The following is a 24917-nucleotide window of genomic DNA, read 5'->3' as shown; positions in this document are numbered from 1 at the left end:
AGGTGCAATATTTGTCTCTTCTACTAAGAAATGGGTGCATAGCGAAAATCTGCAGAGGTTTTACCGTCCATTTGTTATGTCGTATGAACGATATCATTTATCTCCTAATATAAACATCATTTCACATGAAAATTCATTTATTCATAGAAAGGACTGTGACACATTTTTGGGCCCGATAGATGAGAGCAGGCTGTATATCTCCATTAGATATTTTTAATAGGACATTTTCCGAACTAGGGTGAAGTATCTATTAACCACCTAACAACATCTTATGGTGCTTTTATTTAATTACTTTATCTAGTGATTTCAAGTAGTAAAATCGTCAGTATATCTATCTATGGGTGAAACTGAACTGTGGCAATACCAAGACAAATGAATAAGAAATGGTACATTAATACAAAGTAAACCTTTATCTACCGTGAATAGGATATAAAGGGATCAACTCCAGGAGACCAAAACAATTTGCCCTATCACTGTCAGAAATCTAGTACGGCACAATAAATATCCTTCTTTTTAGACCTAAAATATGAACGTACACAAGATACGTAAAATTAAACAGAAATCTATATTTTCCTAAAAGCACTGAAAACTAACATTAGTCTATGACACAATTTAGCAGGCCAGTAAAAAATGATCTCTACATTACTGGGTCTTCTCTTTTCCTGAGTTCATTGCTCCACCAAATATTTGTAGGTTCATTTTGGTGTTACTCTCAAATTCTGTTTTAATGAGTCTGTTTCAAAGTTCAATAAACAAAGATAATGTAATTATAAAGTGCAGTCTCCTGATATGTAGTTTAACAAAAAAGGAATTACAATAACATTATTACAAAACAAAGAAAACAGAGGAGGACGGAGGAAATTATAACACATAGCATATAATTTCATAATTATTATATGTGATGCGGCTCTAAAGAAACAGTATGACACATTGACCAGTATCTACGGGTCTACATCTATTTTATAAAATTATACCAAAATGAAGAAACATACCAAATCTAAATTGTAGGTGCGCTGTTTAACACATACCTTAATGGGGCAATCAGCATGTAATTTGGGGGAATCATTCGCCCTGTAAATCTTCAGGGCACATGAAGCCCAGAGAGGCGAGGTGGACCAGGGAGAAGGCAACACAAAATGTCCCCATCACCAGCAAATCCCCCCAGCTAAAGTCTGCTAAGGGTCAGGTATGAAGGACACACTGCAAGAAGCAGTGTTCAATCCACATTAATACCTGCAGCATTAAGGAGATTATGCAGCACACTGTACTTTCCTCGCTCTCATGGGAGAAGCTGCTGAATGTGGGTAGAATAGAGAGCAATTGTTTTCTGTCGTTTTTTAAATGTTTTGCGTGGTAAGCTCGAGGACTCTAACAAAGCGGTATATATACATACATACATACCCGTATATGTGACATGTACCAATGTCATGCATAGGTGTTTTACATGCTGCTGCCCATGCAAGATACATTTCTTTATTAAGTACCAGTTACAAGCCAGGGGTCATTGTACATCAGGTAAATCAAAAAGTTTTTGGTCAACCACAGTTATTTATGAAAAACAACTCTGGTGGAATGTTTGAAAAGTGTTGCATTTATGAAAACAATTAAAGGGATGATCAAAGAGCACTTGGCACCTAATTTTTTTTTATATATGTCCCCACCCCCCATTGGGTTTGATAAAAACATTCTTATAGCAAGACTGGTAGAAAATAATCACCCTGGTAAACTGAATTCCAGGAATTTCCACTATATTGTGCATTATGTCATCATGCTTTGTTGTATCAGACTTTGCCCCGGCTGTCTAATGCCCTTTCTTAGAAGACATAAAAATACCATGACCTGCTTAAAGTTTTTTGGGCGATTTTAATCTTTCCATGTGTACTTGTGTTTGACATGTCCGCTTAAACAAACTTTATGGCCACAGATACATTGTTATCTCCTCACACTCAAAATCGAGGATCTCATGCTAACCCCAGAATTGGTGATATTGGTATTAATGCAAAAACATCACAAGGTAACCAAGAAAACGGACCATATAATTACTGTGCAGTAGCAAGAAAATGTATTTCACGATCCTTGATAAGACCAGAGCCTCCAACATTGGCAGTACTCTATTTCGAATGGATTGGGTGGAGGCACCCATAGACGTTGAGTTACGTAAATTAACAATAACAACCTTCCAATACACCACTTGGTACCAAACTTAACCTATCATAATTCCACACACCTTGCATCATTCATCAACAGGGTAACACAGTGACAGGGTAGTACATGAATGCCATCTTTCATCCTGATGGCCACAAAGGGTGGGGTGGTTGTACTACTCTCTTTCTTCATTTTCGGACTGAGTAAGCAATACGGTTGCATGTCCGCCGCCCTAATCTTTATGTGGACTAAGCAAAGAATGCAATCTGGTGCAGGTCACCAGAAGTGATCAGAAGAAAACGAGACATGACATCTCATTGTATAACTCACTGTAATACATTATGTATGTATGCACCACCACCTTTAAATTAACTCTCTTCTGTACTTTGTAAAATCATTTTATCCCCTCATGCTCTCTTCTCTCTTGTAAGTTATACATTTTTAGATCCCTTAGTCTTTCTTTTTATCCTGCAAACCATTACACCATTTTTGTAGCCCTCCTCTGAACTGTATACAGAATGTCAATATCCTTATAGAGTTTTCCAGAACTGAAAAATACTCCGTATGAGGTCTGACCAAATGATCTCTTAAGTGTGGCAGAACCAGATCTGAGAACATTGTTCTGATTTGGGACCCCACTACAGGTTATTTCTCTGGTGTCGCGCTTCTCTGGGACAGTGAAGAATATTGAGCGCTCCAACAAGCATGTGGAGCTTTACAGAAGATCTTTACAACTATAAACAATAATTGAGATTACCTGACATTTGCAACAATGCACTGTACGTACTCACAACTAAACATTTGTTAGCCAATTATATTACTTTGAAGGGTAAGTGGGAGCTTTGCCGTTAATTTAGCTCTAAAAAGCTGTTACTGAGCTCTTCTGTTTGACAATGAAATGGCATCCTGCCCATGACACTTCTTTGGCTCCGCCTCATGTTACTCAGTTACCCAAGTCTATCTTATTATAGAAATGAGCACATCACCTAGTGATATAGTAATCGCAAAGGTACCATCTGGGGCTAGTCACATTTTCATGAAAATCAATCACAAAATTATAGCATACATTTAGCGATTGCTGGTCACCCCTGCAGTCTATATGTCTTGTGCTCTCCTGCAGGCACTTGTTTTATACATTAGGAAAGAATGCCAAGGCAGCCTCCTAGGTCTATTTGGCCTAGTAGGTCTATTTGTTTGTGATGGTCCTGGCATAAATCATTTTTACCGGTTAAATGCCAGTCGGGTGTCAGCCCTAATAAAGTACAATACGGAAGACTTCAATATCAGGTTATTGTAAAACAGGAAGAAGGGTCCCTGAGAATGTGCCATTTATCCTGGATTAAAACACCTGTACATGTGGCAGGTCTCGGACCATCACAGTATAACGCCATCATGTGTTGAAATGTTTCATGAACAGCGTGGGACCTATCCATAAACTGGCGCGCCTGCTTCTGTGTATGAAAGTGGAACGCTTGTGCACGGCATTTATTGCAGGGGGAACTTATTTACTGGTGCGCGGGGAGTGCCCGCTTATAGACGCTCCGGGTTTCGTGTAATTCTATGCTAAATAGATCATTTTAGTAGTAGGTAAGAAAATAGTGAAACGGTACTTGTTTTTTTATTTTGTTTAAAGTAAATGGCTATTGTGGTAACTGAATTGCTGCCCTTGTGTTATGGCGGATGTGCTCTGTTGGAGAATTGTGAATGTTTTATTCTTTTGTCACCCACACTGAGTACCGATATATTTATGGTGATTATTATTAACCTTAACAGAACATTGCAGCATTGGAGTAATCCCGGTTTAATGCCGCAGTCGTTATTGTGTCTACTTTAAGGGGACACGAACATATTTTGTGTTCTCTGCTTGAAGTTTAAAACCTTTTAAAACTTTCTTTGTTTACTCTATCTCATGTCTCTCAACATTTCACATGGGCGTTGGGGGTGTGGGGTGCTTTTGGGTGTCTCGAGCTTCACCAAGACATTTTATGTTACTTTCTAGGATATTAAATAGCTACTAATGAGTAGAAAAGGGCATTTATAAGTAAAAGGTATTATGTTTACATGAACTGGTTTACAAACATGTCTCCTATTGTTTCTATACATCATATTAATGAAAAAAAAGTGGAGTCATTTAAATTAACAAAAACATGCACAAGTTAAACTATACATGCGCCATTAGTGTCCGCATGCGGTGCCAGATCCTCGCTTCGGACAGTGAATTGTGGACACTGCTGGCCGGAGAGGGAAAGTTAAGTAGTGATCGACAACGTGGTATTTGTGGTTTGTTTATTTATTTTTCTTAAATGCTAATAATTGTGTGAAGTTACTTTTCACGTAAGTAGCCATACTGTAAACTGATTTATTATTATTTAATTATCTTTTGCTAACATCTCTACAGTATTTAAATGCACAAAAACTTAGTAGAAGTCAAGAAGTATTCTATAGAAGCACATTGTGTATAATGTCCTTGTATTCATACATATCCTGTCTCATTGTAGGTGTACTTGAATTATTCACCATGCCTACGGTGGTGGTGATGGATGTGTCTCTCTCCATGACACGGCCTGTTCCTGTGGAGGGGACGGAAGATTTCCAACGCAAGCATTTGGCAGCTCATGGCCTCACCATGTTGTTTGAGCACATGGCCACAAACTACAAACTAGAATTTACAGCCTTGGTTGTGTTTTCATCCTTGTGGGAACTAATGGTGCCTTTCACCAGAGATTACAATACACTTCAGGTACAGTATTTACATGGGGTTATTAGTTTGATTACTTTGTCTAGGATGTTTAAATAGTAAATTATCATTTTTCTACTATATATATATATATATATATATATATATATTTATTTATAGATGGATAGTTAATTTGAATTTCTGTTTACATTACACAAAATAGCACTTACTCTAGATATGGGCTCAGGAATCAGAGATTGTTATAAACACGCTGTCTGTTTTCATTATTTCAGCATTATGTTGGGCATTTTAGTTTACTTTGATTGTTATTAGCTGTACAGGTGATTCTCATCTATTTTATCCACACTTATTTGTATGTACAAATATAGACTGTTAATATAGGCTAGTGTAAAATACCAGACCTTTAAATGTTTGCAATTAAATAGCATAATAAAACCAATATTGTAGTGAATATTTCCGTATGCTACATTAACCATTGCTTTGAACCTCATGCAGGAAGCACTGAGTAACATGGATGACTATGACAAGACATGTCTGGAGTCAGCCTTGCAAGGAGTGTCCAATGTGGTGCAGCAGGAATGGGGTGCTTCAGTTCCCTGCCAGGTAACCAGTGAACAGCCTGGGTGGAAGGGAAACTGAAATCTGTTTTGTGAATTGGTGCAGATAGAACCTTTAGTTGAAGTGGATATCTGTTGATGGGTCAATGTACACAAGTCACATATACTTTCTGGATCCCAAAGGTTTCCTCCTCCAGCTACTGAATAGACCTTTAGTCATGAAAGCTTATGTGACTTTACATCTTCTTTTCCATTGATGCAATAAAAGGTATCAACTTCGACTAAAGACCTTCTCTTGGACCAATATGGCTATATCCATTTTCCTTGAAACGAGCAGCGTTGTCATTTTGTTGTCAAATGCTGATAATTCTTGTTATCTTGTTTAGTACCCTTTGAATACTTTTTCAAAGATTCTGCCAGCATAGCAACAGGCAAACTTTGGGCTGAAAAGGACCCATAAAAGGACAATTGTATGTCTTAATGTTGTGTTCACACAAAAAATAATCTAAAGTACACTTACCCTTACATTAACTATCTTTTGTGCTATGAATGCGCTTTTTCTCTGTCACTCAGCTTACTGCCCCCTTCTGAAGAGGAGGGGGGTTAGCTATGTGAACATTTTACTATTATTATTAACAGTGCTGTACATGGCTCACAGGTTAAAAGCGCTATTATTATTTGCTATGAAGAAATGCTGAGTAATGTTGCGGTTATTGATTTCAGGGGCAGTGTATGTTCCATATAAGCATTGATCCTCACAAAAAGTGGCCTAATTACAAAGAATGGAGTGTTTCTGCTTATTGGGCCATTCCGTTTGTTACCATTTTAATAAGAACGCTTTACAAATGTTGTAGTTGAACACTTTACCAGAACTCTTTATAAAATTGTTTTTTTTATACGTAACTCCGAATGTGATGTAAAAGAGAGAGATCTGTTCATGAAGTGTATAGCGTACAGTATGTATAAAACACTAACAAACTTCTTTTTCAGATAGTGCTGGTGACAGACGGGTGTCTGGGTATTGGCAGGGGATCCTTGCGTAATTCCCTTGCCACACTCAACCAGAGGAGCGAAAGCAGCCGATTCCCATTGCCCTTTCCATTCCCCTCCAAGCTTTACATAATGTGCATGGCAAACCTGGAAGAGGTGAGTTGTTCTGCATCCTTGGCATATATGGCATACCATCTTAATCATATGGAAAAATGTTAATGGTTGTATATATTACAAGTTGCCGTGTGTGTGTGTGTGTGTGTATATATATATATATATAATTGCCCTGGCAGCACGTCTAGGGCTAGCAGTGACTGGGCCTAAAATGCATGTGATATACGTTGGTGGAATATTAACAATATAGAACTGTGAATTTACAATTGAGGAAACAGGATGCAGCAGTTGGTTTTAATAACAGGCATATGCTTTGTTTTATGTAATTGTAACGCAAGAGGTGAATTAAAAAGTTTACAAGTCTTTGGAAAGAAGTATCTTTGATCCTGTTAGGTCTATACGTAGTTATGCCCCCTTTGCTTTTTCAGCTACAGAGCACGGACTCCTTAGACTGCCTGGAACGTCTCATTGATCTGAATAATGGAGAAGGTCAGATCTTCACTATCGATGGACCCTTGTGTCTGAAAAATGTCCAGTCGATGTTTGGGTGAGTACATAATTGCAACCCAGGTCTGTTGTTGATGTTTTGCAACTCTAAAGTTCTATTTTAATACCAATACACATTCAGTTTTGTCCACTGTAGATATTAAGCAATATAATATTTTTTGGTTATGTTGCCTTGCTTTCTTAACTTATGACACTTGATTTTGAAGGAAGCTAATCGATGTGGCATACACTCCATTCCATGCTGTACTGAAGTGTGGAAACCTCACGTCAGATGTTCAGGTGTTCCCCAGGCCAGAGCCGGTTGTCACAGATGAGGAGATAGAACCTGTACCTAAGACAATTAACTCAGGTAACTGCAGCAGAACCCAGTGGTAATGGACTTATGTACTGTTATTCTTGCAGGAGAGAAGAGGCAAGTCAGTAAAGTGATGAGCTTCCTTATATACGGGGTTGTGAGGTTGCTGGACAAAGAGTAATTGTGACTGTTATGTGAGAGCCTGTGTTTGTATGCATTTTTACAGAACTTAGGGAAGAAATATGTATTTTACTTTCTCCCTTTAGACTTGGAAGTTGTGGGATTTATCGACATTGGAGACATTTCCAGCCCTCCTGTTCTGTCTCGCCACCTGGTCTTGCCCATTGCTTTAAATAAAGGTGAGAAGGAAAGCTTTCACTTTTATTTATTGTATCACACCTGTCAGCATGATGTCACTGTATCCCACCCATCGTAATCTGTTCATCTTCTTCCTGCCCAGAGGGTGATGACATTGGAACCGGCCTTACAGAAGATATTGAAGATGAGAATTCAGCCAATCAGATAGCAGGCAAGATCCCAAATTTCTGCGTCCTTCTGCATGGAAGTTTGAAGGTGGAAGGAATGGTGGCTTTAGTGCAGTTGGGGTAAGGACATCCAACAGCTAGACAGACATACTGTAAATTAGTGGTTAATTTAAAGGTTAACCTGCTTTACGTTCTGAAACTCACTATGGTGAATGTGTATTGCACCTCCAGGTTCTCCCGGTGTACTTTATGCCCTTTTTTTTTTTTTCTGCGTCTCTTTAGCTCAGACTGGCACGGCATGCTTTACTCTCAGGCAGACAGCAAGAAAAAATCAAACCTGATGATGTCTCTGTTTGAACCTGGGATTGAGCCATTACCCTGGTTGGGAAAAACACTTCAACTGGGACCAATATCAGGTAGAAGAGATAATGTTTCTCGCTAACCTTGAAATGATTACCCTCTATATTAGCTGCTAGCACAATGCAATATATCATTTTGTGTCTGCAATCCAAATGATCCCAAAACAACTAGAGTAACAATTTGCATACAAATGTGTTTCCATGTGTATATGTGCGTTTATAAGCTCTGAGCTTGTACATATGTACTTGACTCTTGTTTTTTTTCAGCTAAACAGAATATATTGTGTTTCGTTTAACAGATGCTAAAGAGAATCCATATGGAGAAGAAGATAATAAAAGTCCATTCCCTGTACAGCCAAAAAACAAAAGAAGCTATGCTCAGAATGTGACTGTTTGGATTAAGCCTAGTGGATTGCAAGTAAGTATCCCTAGGATGTTGAAAAAACACCTGTACCTCTTCAGTGGTGTATACAGAAATGTGCAGTTTGAAGCGCTTGGTGTACTAAATAGTTGAAGGGGCAGCATACTGATCTGTTGTGACGGTAGCTGGCTAGCATGCTGAAACAAAAATAAAATTGAAACACAGATATAAACATGTATTTAAGTAAATGTATGTACAGGAGTCAGAAATAGAACAGTAGGATACAATATTCTTACTTATTGGGAAAAGGAGGGATCAGTGGCATACTTGGGGAGGCTAGTGGCTTCCCCGGATCAGTCCAAATTTTTTCACAAAAGGCTGGTGCGACTATGAATGTAGTGGGGTCATGAAATGTAAGGTTAATCTGACCCCTGTAGTCAAACACGAGGCTGCTTGCAGCGGGAGGGAAAGCTGCAGTTAAGGGAAGGAGTGAGAATGCATGTGTGACTGTATGTACGTGAGAGTGTATAGGTGCTTGTGAGTGAGAGTATGTGTTAACACAAATGAACCCTTTTCAAGTAAAAATTCCTTTCTTCAAGTCTAAATGGATAACCGCTTGTAGTTTGCACAGTCCTATTAATGAACAGGTCATCAAAGTTCAGCTGGTGTTGTCCTCATATGTATTTGATATAATTATATATACTCCCACATCTACTGAAAGAACATAATCTATTTTTGCTTACACAGAGTGGCAAACTGACATACTTATACACAGTGACTTTCACACACACTAACAAACCTACACACGTGTACCTACAAAAATATAGTAAGATATATTTTTAAGCAGGCTTACACACACACACAAACACACGCACACACACAGCAACCTGGAGACAAGAAACCGTCTGGCATTCAGGGTCTGAATTGTATTGTTCTGTACACTAAATAATCACTAATATCATGATAGTTACAGATTAAAATATAAACATTTAAAAACATACATAACATTTATACCACGGGGACACCAGTTTAACTAAATGAAGTTACGGTAAAAGCTGTGATGTCAAGCTCCTCTCTCGCAGTTACATTCGTTAGCCTCCCATCAAAATAAGGAAATGTCACTTTACGCTAGTAACACTGATCTCTGTGATGCCTCAGAGAATGCAATCCATCTATATCTATATAGATAGATTATAATGTAATATATGACTGAAATCTCCTCTGTCTACAGACTGATGTGCAGAAGATTCTGAGGAATGCCAGGAAGCTTCCAGAGAAAACTCAGACCTTTTACAAAGTAGGTTTTCCATTTAGAAAGTTTTCCGTGTGTGCATGTTGCTGTATTTATAATACAAATTGTGCTGGCGGGTAGGTACGCGATTCCTTGTTGACTTAAGCAACAAAACACAAAATCTAGCGCAGGAAAGAGGAACTGACTGTAGAATAACAGATGCGTTTATCTGTGGCTGCATTCATTGTACACAACAATGCAAATAAAGTGGATGTTTTCTACTGTACATTAGCCTGGCAATAGCTCTTACAGTGTCTCGTGGCGTATTTTGTGCAGGAGCTAAACCGTCTGCGAAAAGCAGCTTTGGCCTTTGGATTCCTGGACCTGTTAAAAGGAGTGGCTGATATGTTGGAGAGAGAGTGTACCCTCTTACCAGAAACTGCACATCCAGATGCTGCCTTCCAGCTCTCGCATGCCGCAGCCCAGCTCAAACTTGCCAGCACAGGCAGCTCGGAACATTCTGCTTACGAACATAACATTGTTCCCCTACAGACTGATTTTTCCGGACGAGGCTCTGACAGAATGTAAAACTGTTGCCCTTTCTTCTTTGGACACTTTTTTTTATTTTTATTATTTAACAACCCTTTTAGGGCTGAAAATTAGTTGTCCTCAAAGCCTGACTTACATGCCAGAATCAATGGTGCATATTCTATGTCAGATTGACGCAGGTTTAACATTCCTTTTCACCCAATGAGTCGCATCAGAATGAAAAGCAAGAAATCTGTCAATCTGGATTTGGATTACCAAGGGAGAAATGGCATTGGACATTCAAACCACTTCCTGTGAAAATTGGAGAAATGGATTCATTTTTTTTGTACAAAGGGGGTTTAAATTTATTTTAGAAATAAATATGCCCATTTTGAATGTTCTGTTGAATAATTTGATTTTTTACTAAAATGTTGTTTAGCTTTAATTAACTCTTTGTCATTTGTAAAGGGTCCATACTATTCTAAATTTAAAAGGAATTAAATATTTTACTCAACCATTTCAAGGGGATATTATGAGCAATAAAATACATATACCTTCTTTTAAAGTGGATACACCAGGATGTCAGAGATTCCAGGTTACACTTGCAGGAGTGAAAGAGATTTAAATCTTTTATTCAACACTGCGTTTATGGTTTGTTCTATCCAGGTAAGACCTTGAAAATCACACATTAGATAAGAATATCTGTCTTTTATTTATTTATAAGATACAAATATTTTGAATGCTTTTTTTAGTGCACCAATACACTGATGAGAGTGGTTTTAAAATGTAGGTATTTAAGACAGACAGTTCCTGGCCTGGATAGTGGGAAAGTACAGCCCCAAGGAGAGTATAGTTTAGTATTTGCTATCCTTTATTCTGTGTATTTCAGACCCTGGGGTGGAGTATCCAAAAAATCAGGGTGGGCCAGTTCTCCATCTGGTAACATATAAAAATAATTATCCACTGATGTCACCATCAAGGGAACCATCCAGTTCCAACAAAATATAAAAAAGTAAAAAAATGTATAGTTTGATTGGGGGTAAATCAAACTGGCCCGGTTCAAAGATGTCCCAAATAGGACATGGAGACAGAATCAACAGGTCAAATTTCCAATTTAAAAAACTGAATTGCTCATGTCCCAAAACCACCAGACAAACCTATGCATGGGTATTGCTGTTGTTGAGCACATATTAGGGTGTTTGGCAGTGACACATACAGAAGCTGTAAATTGTGTGTGTATAGGGGTATTGTACAACTTTACGTAATATGAAAGCACTGTTTACAACAATAAATAATATATTGAATTAGCCGGCTTCAAAGATGTCCCCAAAATACCCACCTCCCAAGTGTGGCCCTTTAGCCGCCTAATAAACCTATGCATGGGTGGTATCACTCTACTTCTACCTCAAGTACAATGTGTATGAAAACCCCCCGAAATAAATTGTTACCACAAAAAGTTTGACAAAGGCTGGTAGTGGAATTAGTGCACAGAAAGAGTTAAAATACCAGCATTTTAAATACCCTGGGGTGTCTACTTTCAAAACATATATATTTTGAAGGGGGTAAATTGAACTGAACAGCTTCAAATAGGTCCCAAATAGGCCAAGGGGGGAGAACGACCAGTTTTGAGATAGCAATATTCTACTTGTACTTATTGCCAAATAACTTGCAAAAGAACCCCAAAACAAAACATAAAAACATTGGGTACTTCTAAACTCAGGACAGATATTTGAATCTATTTCATGTGTGTTTGTTTGCATAAGCTTTTGTAGATCAGTAAAATATTTTTCAAATAAAAGTCAGAAAAAGTCCTTTTTTCATCATATTGTATGTATGTGTGTATATATATAAATGTTAAAGTAAAAGTGATATAACCAAAAGATTATCTAAAGAAATCCTGTCTTGTCCCTGAAAAAGCAATACATAATTTGTGTGGGTGCACTAAATGAGAAAATTAAACTACCCCTAAACATTACAGCACCACAGAAATGGTAAAACAGCCATTGTTAGAGTACAAAAATTAAAAACAGCTCTGTCCTTAACCCCTCTCTGGGGTGGTCACAGTGCATCCTGGGGTGGGTTTTTGGTATCCCTGAAAGCCTCAATATCAAGGCATTTCAGCAACACCGTTCAGGAGGCGGTCGTTGACCACCACCTTAATTCTTTTAAAGCAAGCTCTGGGGAGCGATCAAACTTCTGCTGCAGTTTTCTTTGTTGCTGAAGGCCTAGACATGGAGGGATTACAGAAACACCATTTGGGAGAAGGAAGCGATCTTAGTTTAACTCGTTTAACCGCATTATGCGACAGGCACATCAATTGTCATCAAGAGGTTAAATAATACAAACCCAAGCAGAAGCATCTCGACTATGAACGCTCTCACAATCAAAACTAACTGAAGCATTACTCAGGAATAAGGCTGCAACTAACGATTATTTTAATAATCAATTAGTTGACCGATTATTTTTTCGAAATGCACATTTTTTTAAATTTAAAATAATGTAATAAAAAAACTTACAATTTACACTTTCATCTCTATCACAATGGCATTTCTCTATTCACCTTCTTATTTTACTGACATAATAATAAAAGCTACAAGAACCCAAACACGGTGTTTCTCAAACTAGGTTTTAATACAAAGTTATTAGTAAATATTAATTAATGTTAACAATTTTTTTCATATTTAATAAAAACTATGAGAAAAAAGCCTTGTTTATATTTTCTTTTATTTACCAAACTGCCCCCAGTTATGCACATCTGGCCCCCAGCTTGCCACTCTGCCCCCAGATATGCCTTATACCTCCTATATGCCAGAGATCCCACTGTGCCCCCGATATGCCTTATACTCCTTATATTCCAGTGATATGCAACTGAGCCCCCTGATATACCTTTTACCCCCAGATATGACTTATGCCCCCTTGATATGCCCAATATCGATATGACATACCCCTATATGCCACTGTGCCCCGATATGCCTTATAACTTCCAATATGCCACTCGCCCGCATTTATGCCTTATACCTCCCTATATGACACTCCGCTCCCCATAAATGCCCTCCACCACCCTGAAATTCAATATACTCCCTGATTCACCACTCTGCCTCTCTCCCCCCCCTCCCATACACCACTCTGCCTCCTGTCAGCAACGGAGGTTCACAAGTAGGGCTGAAACAACGAATCGATAAAATTGATAATAATCGATAACGGAAATCGTTGTCGACGATTTCCGTTATCGATTAATCGAGTGATCGATTCGTTGTTGGAGCACTCGGCTCCTTTTACTTACCTCCGCGAGCGTTCCCCGCTTCCGCTACACGCGCCTTCTTTTAGTTGCGGTTCGCTCTGTGCGAGTGGCTCCGTTCGCACAGAGCGGTTCGCTCTGTGCGAGTGGCTCCGTTCGCACAGAGCGATTCGCGGGGGTGGGGGTGGGGTTTCAGGGGATGCAGGGCAGAGTGGGGGTGGGGGGGCAGGCCAGGGTAGGAGACTGAGTGCAGGGCAGGGTGGGGGTGGGGATGCAGGGCAGGGTGTGAGTGTGGGGGCAGGGCAGGAGACTGGGTGCAGGGCAGAGTGGGGGTGGGGGTGCAGGGCAGAGTTGGAGACTGGGTGCAGGGCAGAGTGTGAGTGTGGGTGCAGAGCAGAGTGGGTGCAGGGTGTGAGTGTGGGGGCAGGGCTGGGTGCAGGGCAGAGTTGGAGACTGGGTGCAGGGGCACAGTGCAAAGTGCCAGGGCTGGGTGCAAAGTGCCAGGGCTGGGTGCAAAGTTCTGGGTGCAAAGTGCCAGGGCTGGGTGCAAAGTGCTGGGTGCAAAGTGCCAGGGCTGGGTGCAAAGTGCCGGGTGCAAAGTGCCAGGGCTGGGTGCAAAGTTCTGGGTGCAAAGTGCCAGGGCTGGGTGCAAAGTGCTGGGTGCAAAGTGCCAGGGCTGGGTGCAAAGTGCCGGGTGCAAAGTTCTGGGTGCAAAGTTCTGGGTGCAAAGTGCCAGGGCTGAGTGCAAAGTGCTGGGTGCAAAGTTCTGGGTGCAAAGTGCCAGGGCTGGGGCAAAGTGCCGGGTGCAAAGTGCCAGGGGTGGGGCAAAGTGCTGGGTGCAAAGTGCCAGGGCTGGGTGCAAAGTGCCGGGTGCAAAGTTTCTTGAACAGTAATAGTCCACCTCTTTTCAGAATGTTTGGGGTTATTTTGTTTCATAAATATTGTGTTTGGGTTTTTGTACTTTGAAAATATTGTTTTTTTATTACATCATAACAAAATAAGAATGTTAATGTAAATTGTAAGTTGTTTTTTAACATCCAGTTCATTATTTTAAATAAACAAAAAATTTGCATATTGTTTTTTTTATCCGATTAATCGATTAATCGAAAAAATAATCGGCCAACTAATCGATTATTAAAATAATAGTTAGTTGCAGCCCTATTCACAAGACACAAGGGAGCCGGGTAGAGAGGCAGAGTGGTGTATGGCAGAGGGAGGAGCCAGAGTGGTGTATGGGAGGGTGGCTCCCATACGCCCCTCTGACTCCTCCCCCCTCCCATACACCACTCTGCCTCTCTCCCGACTCCCTGGTGTTTTGTGAACCTCCATTGCTGACAGGCACTTTCACTGCAGCTTCATAGAAGCCCCAGCGAAAGTGAAGGACAGGAACGGAGGCTGTCTGTGCGATGCAGACCCCCACCGGCTGACAGAGAGGATGATCCTCTGCAGGAGACCTCGATTCTCTGTCAGCTGGTGGGGGTCTGCGCGATGCGCACAGACAGCCTACGTTACTCACCTTCACTTCTGCTGGGGCTTCTACATCATGTGATGCTGGCGCTGCATCGTAGGAGCCCCAGCGGAAGCGGAGGGGAGAGATGGAAGTTGTCTGTGCGCATCGCACGGACACCCACCGGCTGACAGTGAGGGGAATCCAGGTCCTGTGCAGCGCTGCGGGGGATCTGGATTCTAGTGTTATAATCCGATCTCTGTTTGAGGTTGGATTATATAAGGAGAGGAGTTTTTCAGAGCATTTGCTCTGAAAAAAACTTTTTAATAATCGATAAAAATCGATTTGATTCATCGATAATGAAAATCGTTGTCTACGATTTTCATTATCAATTATTATCGATTTTATCGATTAGTTGTTGCAGCCCTACTCAGGAATACGCACAACCTTTTTCTCTTTGTCTCCACAGGTAGTATTCAAAAAATACTGAACTACATATAAATAACAGGCATACACGAGAGTTTCTACATTTCTTTTAATTGGTCTTACAGTGTATTTTCTCAGAACCTGCTGATCTATCAGGACTAAAAATGTAGGTTTTCGATTCTAACCGTTGCAGCATTCATGAGCAGGGCGAAATGTTCCATTTGACTGTCTGGGTTTGCAAGAGTTTAACACATATGGGATTCTATATAAGTGGGTGGACATTAATCATACATAGAAGAAAGAAGAAATCCTTTAAAATTACATACCCCTGTGGTGGTAGTAGTATAAAAAATACTGGCCAATTACAAACCCTCAAGTGACTACGGTTGAGTGTCCATGCAAGACTTGCGACATGTACCTCTAAAATCTGACACGCCAAATTTGTCCAAAACAAAGAACTAAGCAAGGTGGTGCTGGTCCCTTTTTTCGGGGCATGGGATTTCTTTAAGTGCATTAAAACAAAAAGGGGGTCACTGGTCAGATGTGATGCCCCCCCCCTTTATTTTAAGAAATTATGAAAAAGGGGGAAAGAAATGAAACTGTCTTTAGTGCATCTTTCTTTTCCGGCTTCCCAGACGCCTGCATCTCTGTTTGTGCATGTGGCGGAAGTTGATAACTAGGCCTAGAGAGAGAATGACAACATTATTTGTAGAAACAAGAACTGCACACTGTTAACATAACATGTTTACTCATATACTGGGCTCTAAAATTAAACAAGTATGTAATAACTGCACGACAAACACCAATATTTGGCAGCTGGCCTTTGCATATCCCCAGTAGGATCAGAAACGATTGCGGGGCTCCTCTGGGAAGTATCTCCTCAGGATGAGGATTAGTCTACACTAACTTTTATGGGGTGGAAATCTATACACCACTTTGGTCACCAGTAGCATTTAACATCTAGACATTTCTGTTACGAAAAAGGCATAAGACTCACCTAAAACCAAAAGGAGCAGGTAGATAATCAGGAAAACTTTGAAGGGGATGGCACTGTGCAGAAGAGGTAAATGCAGACTGAATTTTCCTGTCTCGTTGAAGATGGGAATCGCCTGGACAATGGAAGCAGCTGCAGAGGGGGAAAAAAAAGCACGTAGTAGCACATCTTTAACAGCCGAGGATTACACAAAGTTACATAGAATATGTGATCTGATTGTGTACCTTCTGCCAATCCCCCCAGTGGGTAGAGTGGTATCCAGATGGTGTATCTGATCCAGGTGAGAACCTTCCACTCCATGTCTATGCAGGCCAGCATGTAGAACGGGTACCTAGAAAGAACAAAAAGGTCTACAACATTAGGTATTACTTGCACTACATAGGATACTGGGCAACAAATGTTAATGTATTTTACACATCTGATGCTGCAGAGTCAGGGGACACGATAATGCCCGTGGAATGACATGACTTGAAGATTCTACAAGACTTTAGGAACTTGCTCCTGCATCAATAAACAATTCAGATAGATCTGCAAGGGGTGCAGCTACTGGCCCAGCTCCAGATATGAAATGTGTATAGATGTGAATAAGGCCCAGCATTAGCTATTGATTACAAAACTTCACTCCTTACAAGATTTTTGGCTTTGTTTTATGTTCAACATAGTATTACGCATATCCCATATGCTGCAGGACTACATCTCCCATAATGCTCTTTCAGCTAAAGGGCTGGCTGAGGAGTATGGGAGATGTAGTCCTGCAGCAGCTGAAGTGCCACAGGTTGGACACCCCTGCCCTATACTGTCTCTGCTAGAAGGTTGTTCCTCTTGACCACCACTCTCAGAGAAGAAACTACCTCTAAAAGTCTATTTACCTATTACCCACTTTAGACTATGACGGATAAAAGCAGAGACCCTCATTTCAGAGATATCAGGTTTTGAATGCTATTTCTAGTATGTATTCTTCATTAAAGTTACCTATTTAGCCCAGGACAAAAGATAAAGAATCATAAGATTTGGAATCAACATAACCCCTGTGCTTAACAGTTATCTTTTATTTATATGGCGCCAACAATTTACGCAGCACTTAAGTTAATGCTTAAAGTTCACCCACTCCCTCCTGTCCACATAAACAGCCCAAAAGTTCCCACCTGATGATTTCGATGAAGCTCCACAGATAAAATACGAAAAACACAACACTTTTGGAATGCATCTCATCCAGCTGGCCGAGAATAACAAAGAGGATAAAATTTCTGCCCAAGACCTGGGAGAACACAGTAAGTAAAAGATGAGTAATGTTCCTAGGTGGTACGACAGCTGCTTAGGGCCAACATTATTAGGTTTTGATTTATATGGTGCCATCATACGTGGCAGCACCGTACAATGGATAAACAGGGCATTAGTAGTCAATCAAATAAAAATGGTGCCTCATGGAAACAAATGTAAAGAGGGCCTTAATTACAAAAGATAAGTTAATAAAAGGAATACAAAAGTGGCATAGACACAATCAGTCAACGAAAAGCCAACAGGTAGGATGTATTCAAACAAATACAAAAGTTTGTTTGTTGTTTTGTATTTTTTTTTTTTAACAGAAAACAAAATAGCTTTTTACTACCCAGTAATAAGAGCTAATCCAATCGCTGCATCCTTATTATGGTTTAAAGGGTACACATGAGGAGGCATCATTTTAAGGTCATATTGCTAACAATCAGATTAACTCTGTTACATTGCAACAATGAAGTGTGAGTTCACACCGATACACAATGAGTATCATAATACCTGGATCACTGCTGGAACGACTCCCGTTTTCACCAATCCTATTAAGGGATTAATAATCTCTAGAAGAGCCAGAGTCTGGCAGAAATACATCATGTCCGCCATAGTGTGGAAGGTGTCATAGAATGAGTCTGCAAGGATAGGAAGAAGGACCATCATTATGGACATAGCATGGACAGTACATAGTGAGTAAACTGAAAAGCAGTGAGACAACTAGGAGATACTCATCTCGCTATCAAAAGTCAAAGGTGAAACTAAATAACGTTTACTAAACCATTACTTGATAGAAATCGGGAAAACTGCATTAGATAGATTGTGAAACTTTCTGGAGGCTATTGAGAAAAAACAAACCAAAAACAAATAGGACGCACATAAGGTCAACCTGCGTATTTCTCCCACAACACGTATCCTGCAAGCAGTGTTTTCTATTACGTAGCCTAAGCATGACATGTCCATAGATTAACGTGCCCAGCGATATAGCGGGTGCTAGCTCACCTGTTCCCAGGATGAAGAGTCGAACAGTCATGTTGACAAAAATCCAGGAGAAGCCCAGAAACTGCACTAGGTTATACATGAAGAGGTATCCGCGCTTCAAGTACAGGAACGCTGTGACGGCAGATAAGAGACAGGCTGGTAAACACTGAGGATAAAAGCCTATCTAGTTAGCCAATATATTCATACTGAACTAGTCTTCAAAATGTCTAGCCCATGACATATATCATGATAGCATGACATCCATGTTTAAGTGTATGTTGTAACTGCCATGTAACACAGCTTCCAAATTGCCGATGCCATGGAGTGCATGTTAAGTATCACATGGTCTGACAATATTGCATTAGGTTTAAATCAGGCGTAATCCCTATAGTTATATGAAAACTATTAAAAATGGGTGCTTCAGCAACAATTTACATATACGATGAGGCCCCTCAAGATGAAAACCATGTAAGGCTGGTAGCCATGTAATCATTTACATTCCACCCCCATATCTTACGGTCTTCCCGCATTCTGGATTCCGTTCTGATTTTTGTAATACGCTCTTCTTCCTGGAACAGATAAGAAGAAAATTGGTAGTTTTCAGTCCGACCTGGCCCTGTATAATATATAGTTTAATATGTGAGATTTCTGCAAAATCTCCTCACCCATTAAATACCCATTATGCAGAGCCAGTTGAGCCCATACCACTTTGCAAAGTTGCCATCGATGGCCCTTCATAATGAATAGTAAAGGGACAACTCAACTGAATGTTTCATATAATAAATAAACCCCTATAGCTTTTGTAATAGTATATTTTAGAGGGAAGTCTTATAGGAAAGTCACAGTATAAAACATGAAGGCTGGATGCTTGGGCTGCAACTAACGGTTATTTTAATAATCGATTAGTTGGCCGTTTATTTTTTCTCTATTCACCTTCTTGTTTTACTGACATAATAATAAAAGCTACAAGAACCCAAACACAGTGTTTCTCAAACTAGGTTTTAATACAAAGTTATTAGTAAATATTAATTCATATGTTAACTATTTTTCATATTTAATAAAAACTACGAGAACAAAGCCTCTTGCTTATATTTTCTTTTATTTACCAAACTGCCCCCCAGTTATACACATCTGACCCCCAGCTTGCCACTCTGCCCCCAGATATGCCTTATACCTCCTATATGCCAGAGATTCCACTGTGCCCCCGATATGCCTTATACCCCCCCTGATATGCCTAATATCGATATGCCTTATACCCCCTATATGCCACTGTGCGCCCTGATATGCCTTATAACCTCCAATATGCCACTCTGCCCCCCTATTTATGCCTTATACCTCCCTATATGCTACTGTGCGCCCTTATATGCCACTCCGCCCCCATAAATGCCCTGCACCACCCTGAAATTCATTATACTCTTTGATTCACTACTCTGCCTCCCCAAGATATGCCACTCTGAAATTCATTATACCCCCATACACCACTCTGCCTCCCCCTATACACCACTCTGCCTCCCTGAAATTCATTACACCCCCCATACACCCTCTGTCACCCTGAAGTTCGTTATACCCCCCATACACCACTAAAACTCACCCATAAACCACTCTGCCCCCCCCATACCCATACACCACTCTGCCTCCTCCCCCCTCCCATACACCACTCTGCCTCTCTCCCCGACTCCCTGTGTCTTGTGGGGGGTGAACCTCCGTTGCTGGCTGGCACTTTCACTGGAGCTTCATAAAAGCCCCAGCGGAAGTGAAGGGGAGTAGCAGAGGTTGTCAGTGCGCATCGCACCGACACCCACCAGCTGACAGAGAGGATGATCCTCTGCAGGAGACCTGGATTCTCCTCTCTGTCAGCCAGTGGGGGTCTGCACGATGTGCACAGACAGCCTCTGTTACTCCCCTTCACTTCCGCGGGGGCTTCTACAATAAAGGTTATGTGATGCTGGCGCTGCATCGTAGAAGCCCCAGCGGAAGTGGAAGGGAGAGGCGGAGGTTGTCTGTGCGCATCGCATGGACACCCACCGGCTGACAGTGAGGTGAATCCAGGTCCCCTGCAGCGCTGGGGGAATCTGGATTCCAGTGTTATAATCCGATCTCTTTTTGAGGTCGGATTATAGAAGGAGAGGAGGATAAAAATCGATTCAACTAATCGATAATGAAATTCATTGGCAACGATTTTCATTATCGATTAGTTGTTGCAGTCCTACTGGATGCGTAGATGTAATTTAAGGTATTTTTACTTTACGGAAGGTGATAGATAAGTGGTATAGAGCAAGGTTTGAAGTTTTTACAGCAGGAAGAAAACGGGCGGACTAGATGGGCAGATTGGCTCTTATCAGCTGTCAAAATATATGCTTCTTTTAGTAGAAACTTGTGTCAAATTAAAAAAACAAGTTCCCTCCACTATTTTGAAAGGAACCAAACATTTTTAACTTAAAGGAAGGCGTCACACATTGGTGCGGTATGGTATTTAGGGGTATCTTTTTCCACCAAGCTCATGAAAACAACGGATGACTAGAGCAATCCCAAAATGCCGTCCATCTTGAACAGCACACAAACACACAGAGTGTTATCCTATTATCTTTAACAGCGCAGTAGTATACCATTAATCAAGTATAATTTCTCACCCGCAATCCCTATATTTACTTTCATATGCACAACGTCCAGTAACCGAATACCCACAATATACTCGCACCTTCTTTTGCAGCTCCTTCTCTGCGTCAGATTCGTCGAGCCAGCGATCGAAATCTGGAGCGAGGAAGAGCGGCTTGCGTTCCTGTTTGGTAAGCCGCGGCCACCACTCTCTCTCAACTTTCTTTACGGTGATGGCAAACTGCCGCTGGGTGGATCGCTGCAGCACCTGCAGAGTGTTTGCGTGTGAAAGTTTTTACCACTTCATGTCCTTACCAACAACATGCTGATGAACTTACTCGGGATGCAGATGTACCTTAGGCTTTACAGGTTCTAGGAATTCCAGGGAAAACTCATACGTATTGACCCCTTTAGCACCATGTCCAAGAGCTGCATAAAGAAACAAAAAAAATAAATAAAAAGATTAATATGGTGCAATTTTTTATATAAATATGTAGTGAAAAACTGTTGGGAAAGGGTTGCTATATTGCTTGTTTGTACACAAGTTTGCCAACTGGGAAAAATGATATGGAAAAATATTTTCCAATCACACTGGATTTTTATGCCAGTGATGCTGGTCAGAAGATAGATAAGTCAGAATGCCAGTAGTATGGGGACGATAAGGACTAATGGGTTGTCAACGTGATGTCCCAATTAATTTTAGTTGGCTGTAGTAGGAAACTTTGAAAATTAGGTTTCATTTGCATTACAGCTTCAAAAAGGATATTTCACAGAAAGTATACATCATTTAATGTCCCATTAATTAAAAATTTCAGAGAGCGTTCTCTTCTGTGACCCTGTGCCTGTTCAACCATCTCATGGAAGATGGTAGATAAGGTAAATTCATCAAGCCAGATCGGCAGGTATACCAAAATTACTTAACGTCTGCAAGGTCCTCCGGGTTATTTAGGCACAGCTTTTTAACCTGCCAGACTGGATCGCATGTAACAAAAGCAACAACTTCAAAGTGCTTTTTAGCACTGTTGTTATGAGAATCATTTCTAATTGGAAGGTTAACTACACAGACTATTTAAATGTACTTAGCTCATCTATACTATTGTGTATATTCTATGTCTAGGTAGACAGAAGATTATCTTCATTAAAATGATTATCTTTGTAGCAAGATAGTATATTTTTGGTAAAATGCTATAAATTTGATATACACATTGAAAACAGGACTAAAAGGTTTTCCTAATTATAAGATAATAAATGGAAAGTCGCGTGGACAAATATTTAGCTCTGAACACAACCGTGTGAATGCAAAAGCTCTTTTTTTGTTTTCCGTTTTGTTCTAGTAAGAAAAATATTTGCTTTTATTGAGCTGCCACTTGATATCCAGAGTGACTTCACCCACTCAAGCACCACATTGAGCCCATACTTTATGGCAACGCTAATGAAGTCATTTCCTCTACTTAGTCCCTCTAGGTAACCAAGACAGAGGTCATGCTTCATGGCAATATGGTAATTAATGATTAGAAGCCTTTTAAAATAATTTCCTTTTTCATTGTTACGTATACTGTTTATCGTAAAAAAAATGCAATAATGATATTCTAAAGCACATTTGCCCTATCGACCCTTGAAATGTATTAAATAGAAAATAAAAGGATGTATTGTACCCACCTTTGAAATACAGGACGTTATCTGAAATGTTGATATCTGGATTCTGCAGTAAAGATCACAGGGAAACAATGAAATAGTATACTCGTTACACGTTTGTACAATTAATAATGCAAGGGAAGTGGAACCAGCTGGGAAACCTCTACAGTTTATCAAGTTCCATGGGTTACGCGCGTATTCGACATAACAAGTCTTTAGATTCGCCTGGTGGATAGTAAGTTAGTGTTTGGCAATCCTTTCGTATTTCTTCATCTTAAGCGGAGGGGGTTCTGTTCTGTGGAAATTTACTTTTGAAATATCCCTAAACAGTAAGCGTTCTCGAAACCAGCTAGTGAACTACATGTTGCATATAAACCAAGCATGCATGGCTCATGCTACTCACTGTCATACATCCTCAAGGCAACAGATATAAGATGGATATGTTTGCATGAGAAAAGTCAGCTACCTAAAAATTATATATTATTACATATTTTTATATATAATATGTGCACAGCATGTCCCAGGTTCTTCCAGCTCAGGTACCCAAGGTGAAGGTTATTCAGGGCACAGAAGTTGATATGTATTCCCCAAACACTACACAATGTTCACAAACACTTGATGAGCGGGTCATGCACTCAGTGGGTATAATAATAATATATTTTTCACTGATTGCAGATGAAAGGTCTTCTGGAAAGTAAGCAAGGTCTAGCTGCAGCCACTATTTCTCTTAATTACAACACAGGGTAAGAAAAAAATGTTAAGCGTTAATGGTTAACCGGGGTGAGCACATACTCCAAAAATAAACAGCGCTTGGGACCTTTTTTCTTAGGGTGTTCTCATGTGTGTTGGGGTCTTGCCCTAGAGACACAACATACATACATCACGTGTTTACCATCTGTGTTACAGCCGTCCTCAGGTTTAAAAAGGAATAATATATCAATGGATCACACACAGCCACCGACATGCAAGACTTAACAAAATGCGAGAATATAATCATTGAAAGGATGCTGCTTTTTTGTTTTTAGTAGCAATAAGGGATCAACTTCACGTCATTCTCTTCAGATCACTAGTTTTTGATAAATAGAAAATATACTGTATATAGACTTCTGTATCTAAGATATTTTGCCGCACAACTGGCCTATTGTTAATCCCATTTCTACTAGACTGAGATGGACAAGAGTACAGAGAGGGGCTGAAACATTGAGTTTGTATCTATGATACCCGCTAAGTGTGAATAAATCGTCCCCCATCTTCAGCAGAAATCCTTGGTGCACTCTTTTACTTTCGGAATACATATAATGTAACTTGTGCGGTGGCACAGTCTGCGAGATCAATGCAACAGTTGCTATAGTTACTACTCCATGTTAACCGCCAGGATTTGGCCTGATACATAACACCTAATCACTCCTTTTATTTGCTAATATAAAGTATTGATATCACTAGGATACCAAACCAATGATCCAATCCCACAGCAAAAAAAACACAGCAACCCTAGAGCCCCATGCAAAGGGACTGGAGCAGGGACAAGTGCACAGGGAATGAGTCAGCTTAGAGAATACAGGGCACCTGCGCAAATATCATTGCATAAACCAAAGGGACGAATGAGAAGGTGTAGACAGGAACTCGCGCAGGAAATGACACCAGGAGCCCTGCGCAAATAACATGCCTTGGGAGGTTTTGCCTGGTATACGTATAATTGCACGCATGTCTGTGACCCGCGATGGGTATAAACGTGCAGTGTGATACCATGCTGGGCAATATAATGCAACTTAACTTCATGCAATATTGGTCGGCGACCTCCCTCCAGTACCTGGACGTCACTGAGCTCCACTCGGAGGTATACTTCATGGTGCCTCTGTGCCCAATACACCTGCGGAGTCAGACTCATCCTTGCACTTCGTCGCCAGCAGCTTCCTGAACGATCTATGGCCGTCAGGCCTCCAGCTGCACGGCTCGTGGGCGGAGCTCCAAACGCACAGTCAGCCATTTTTGGTGAGGGCAGGAAATAAGGGGGTGTGGAAACTGCCATAGTTGATGAGGGCGACAGGCAAGTGCATCAGCAAGTACA

At 40.5% G+C, this 24917-nt stretch overlaps 2 protein-coding genes across 4 annotated transcripts; one reads left to right on the top strand and one right to left on the bottom strand.

Annotated features, from left to right (window-relative positions):
* Window positions 1-4660: 4660 nt before the first annotated feature.
* On the top strand, window positions 4661-10330 carry LOC149300067 (integrator complex subunit 14). 3 transcript variants are annotated; one of them, XM_089485687.1, is made up of 11 exons: window positions 4661-4885; window positions 5339-5446; window positions 6391-6546; window positions 6933-7051; window positions 7218-7360; window positions 7573-7665; window positions 7767-7911; window positions 8074-8207; window positions 8450-8568; window positions 9743-9808; window positions 10079-10330. In XM_089485687.1, exons 1-11 carry the CDS (start codon window positions 4664-4666, stop codon window positions 10328-10330), a joined length of 1557 nt encoding a protein of 518 aa, XP_089341813.1. In that variant the 5' UTR covers window positions 4661-4663. The 3 variants fall into 3 exon arrangements, with proteins under 3 accessions (XP_089341813.1, XP_089341812.1, XP_089341810.1); XM_089485686.1 differs by having other exon boundaries at window positions 4664-4742; window positions 5343-5446; XM_089485684.1 differs by lacking the exon at window positions 5339-5446 and having other exon boundaries at window positions 4664-4885.
* A 5656-nt stretch (window positions 10331-15986) lies between these two features.
* Window positions 15987-24836, bottom strand: LOC149300066 (very-long-chain (3R)-3-hydroxyacyl-CoA dehydratase-like). The gene is made up of 12 exons (XM_089485752.1): window positions 24823-24836; window positions 24660-24732; window positions 22874-22916; window positions 21570-21643; window positions 21318-21482; window positions 19137-19188; window positions 18641-18751; window positions 18149-18276; window positions 17521-17633; window positions 16600-16706; window positions 16379-16507; window positions 15987-16063 (listed from the first exon to the last, which is right to left on the bottom strand). The coding sequence occupies exons 1-12, from the start codon at window positions 24834-24836 to the stop codon at window positions 15987-15989; spliced, it is 1086 nt and encodes a 361-aa protein (XP_089341878.1).
* Window positions 24837-24917: the final 81 nt, after the last annotated feature.

The sequence above is a fragment of the Sceloporus occidentalis genome, unplaced genomic scaffold (genome assembly GCF_023333645.1).
Source record: "Sceloporus occidentalis isolate IW3139 unplaced genomic scaffold, rSceOcc1.0.p SCAF_26, whole genome shotgun sequence".
Lineage (NCBI taxonomy): Eukaryota > Metazoa > Chordata > Lepidosauria > Squamata > Phrynosomatidae > Sceloporus > Sceloporus occidentalis.
Note: the sequence above shows the minus strand (reverse complement) of the source record. Positions and strands in the feature narration are given on the sequence as shown.

Coding starts and splice junctions, on each gene's coding strand:
- LOC149300066 (XM_089485752.1), bottom strand. Junction 16,707..17,520: donor AGCTTCATCGAAATCATCAG/GTGGGAACTTTT, acceptor TGTTCTTTCTAG/GTACCCGTTCTACATGCTGG. Junction 16,508..16,599: donor ACTGGGGGGATTGGCAGAAG/GTACACAATCAG, acceptor CCCCCTCTGCAG/CTGCTTCCATTGTCCAGGCG.
- LOC149300067 (XM_089485687.1), top strand. CDS start 4,664: ATGCCTACGGTGGTGGTGATGGATGTGTCTCTCTCCATGACACGGCCT. Junction 4,886..5,338: donor GAGATTACAATACACTTCAG/GTACAGTATTTA, acceptor AACCTCATGCAG/GAAGCACTGAGTAACATGGA. Junction 7,361..7,572: donor ACCTAAGACAATTAACTCAG/GTAACTGCAGCA, acceptor TTCTCCCTTTAG/ACTTGGAAGTTGTGGGATTT.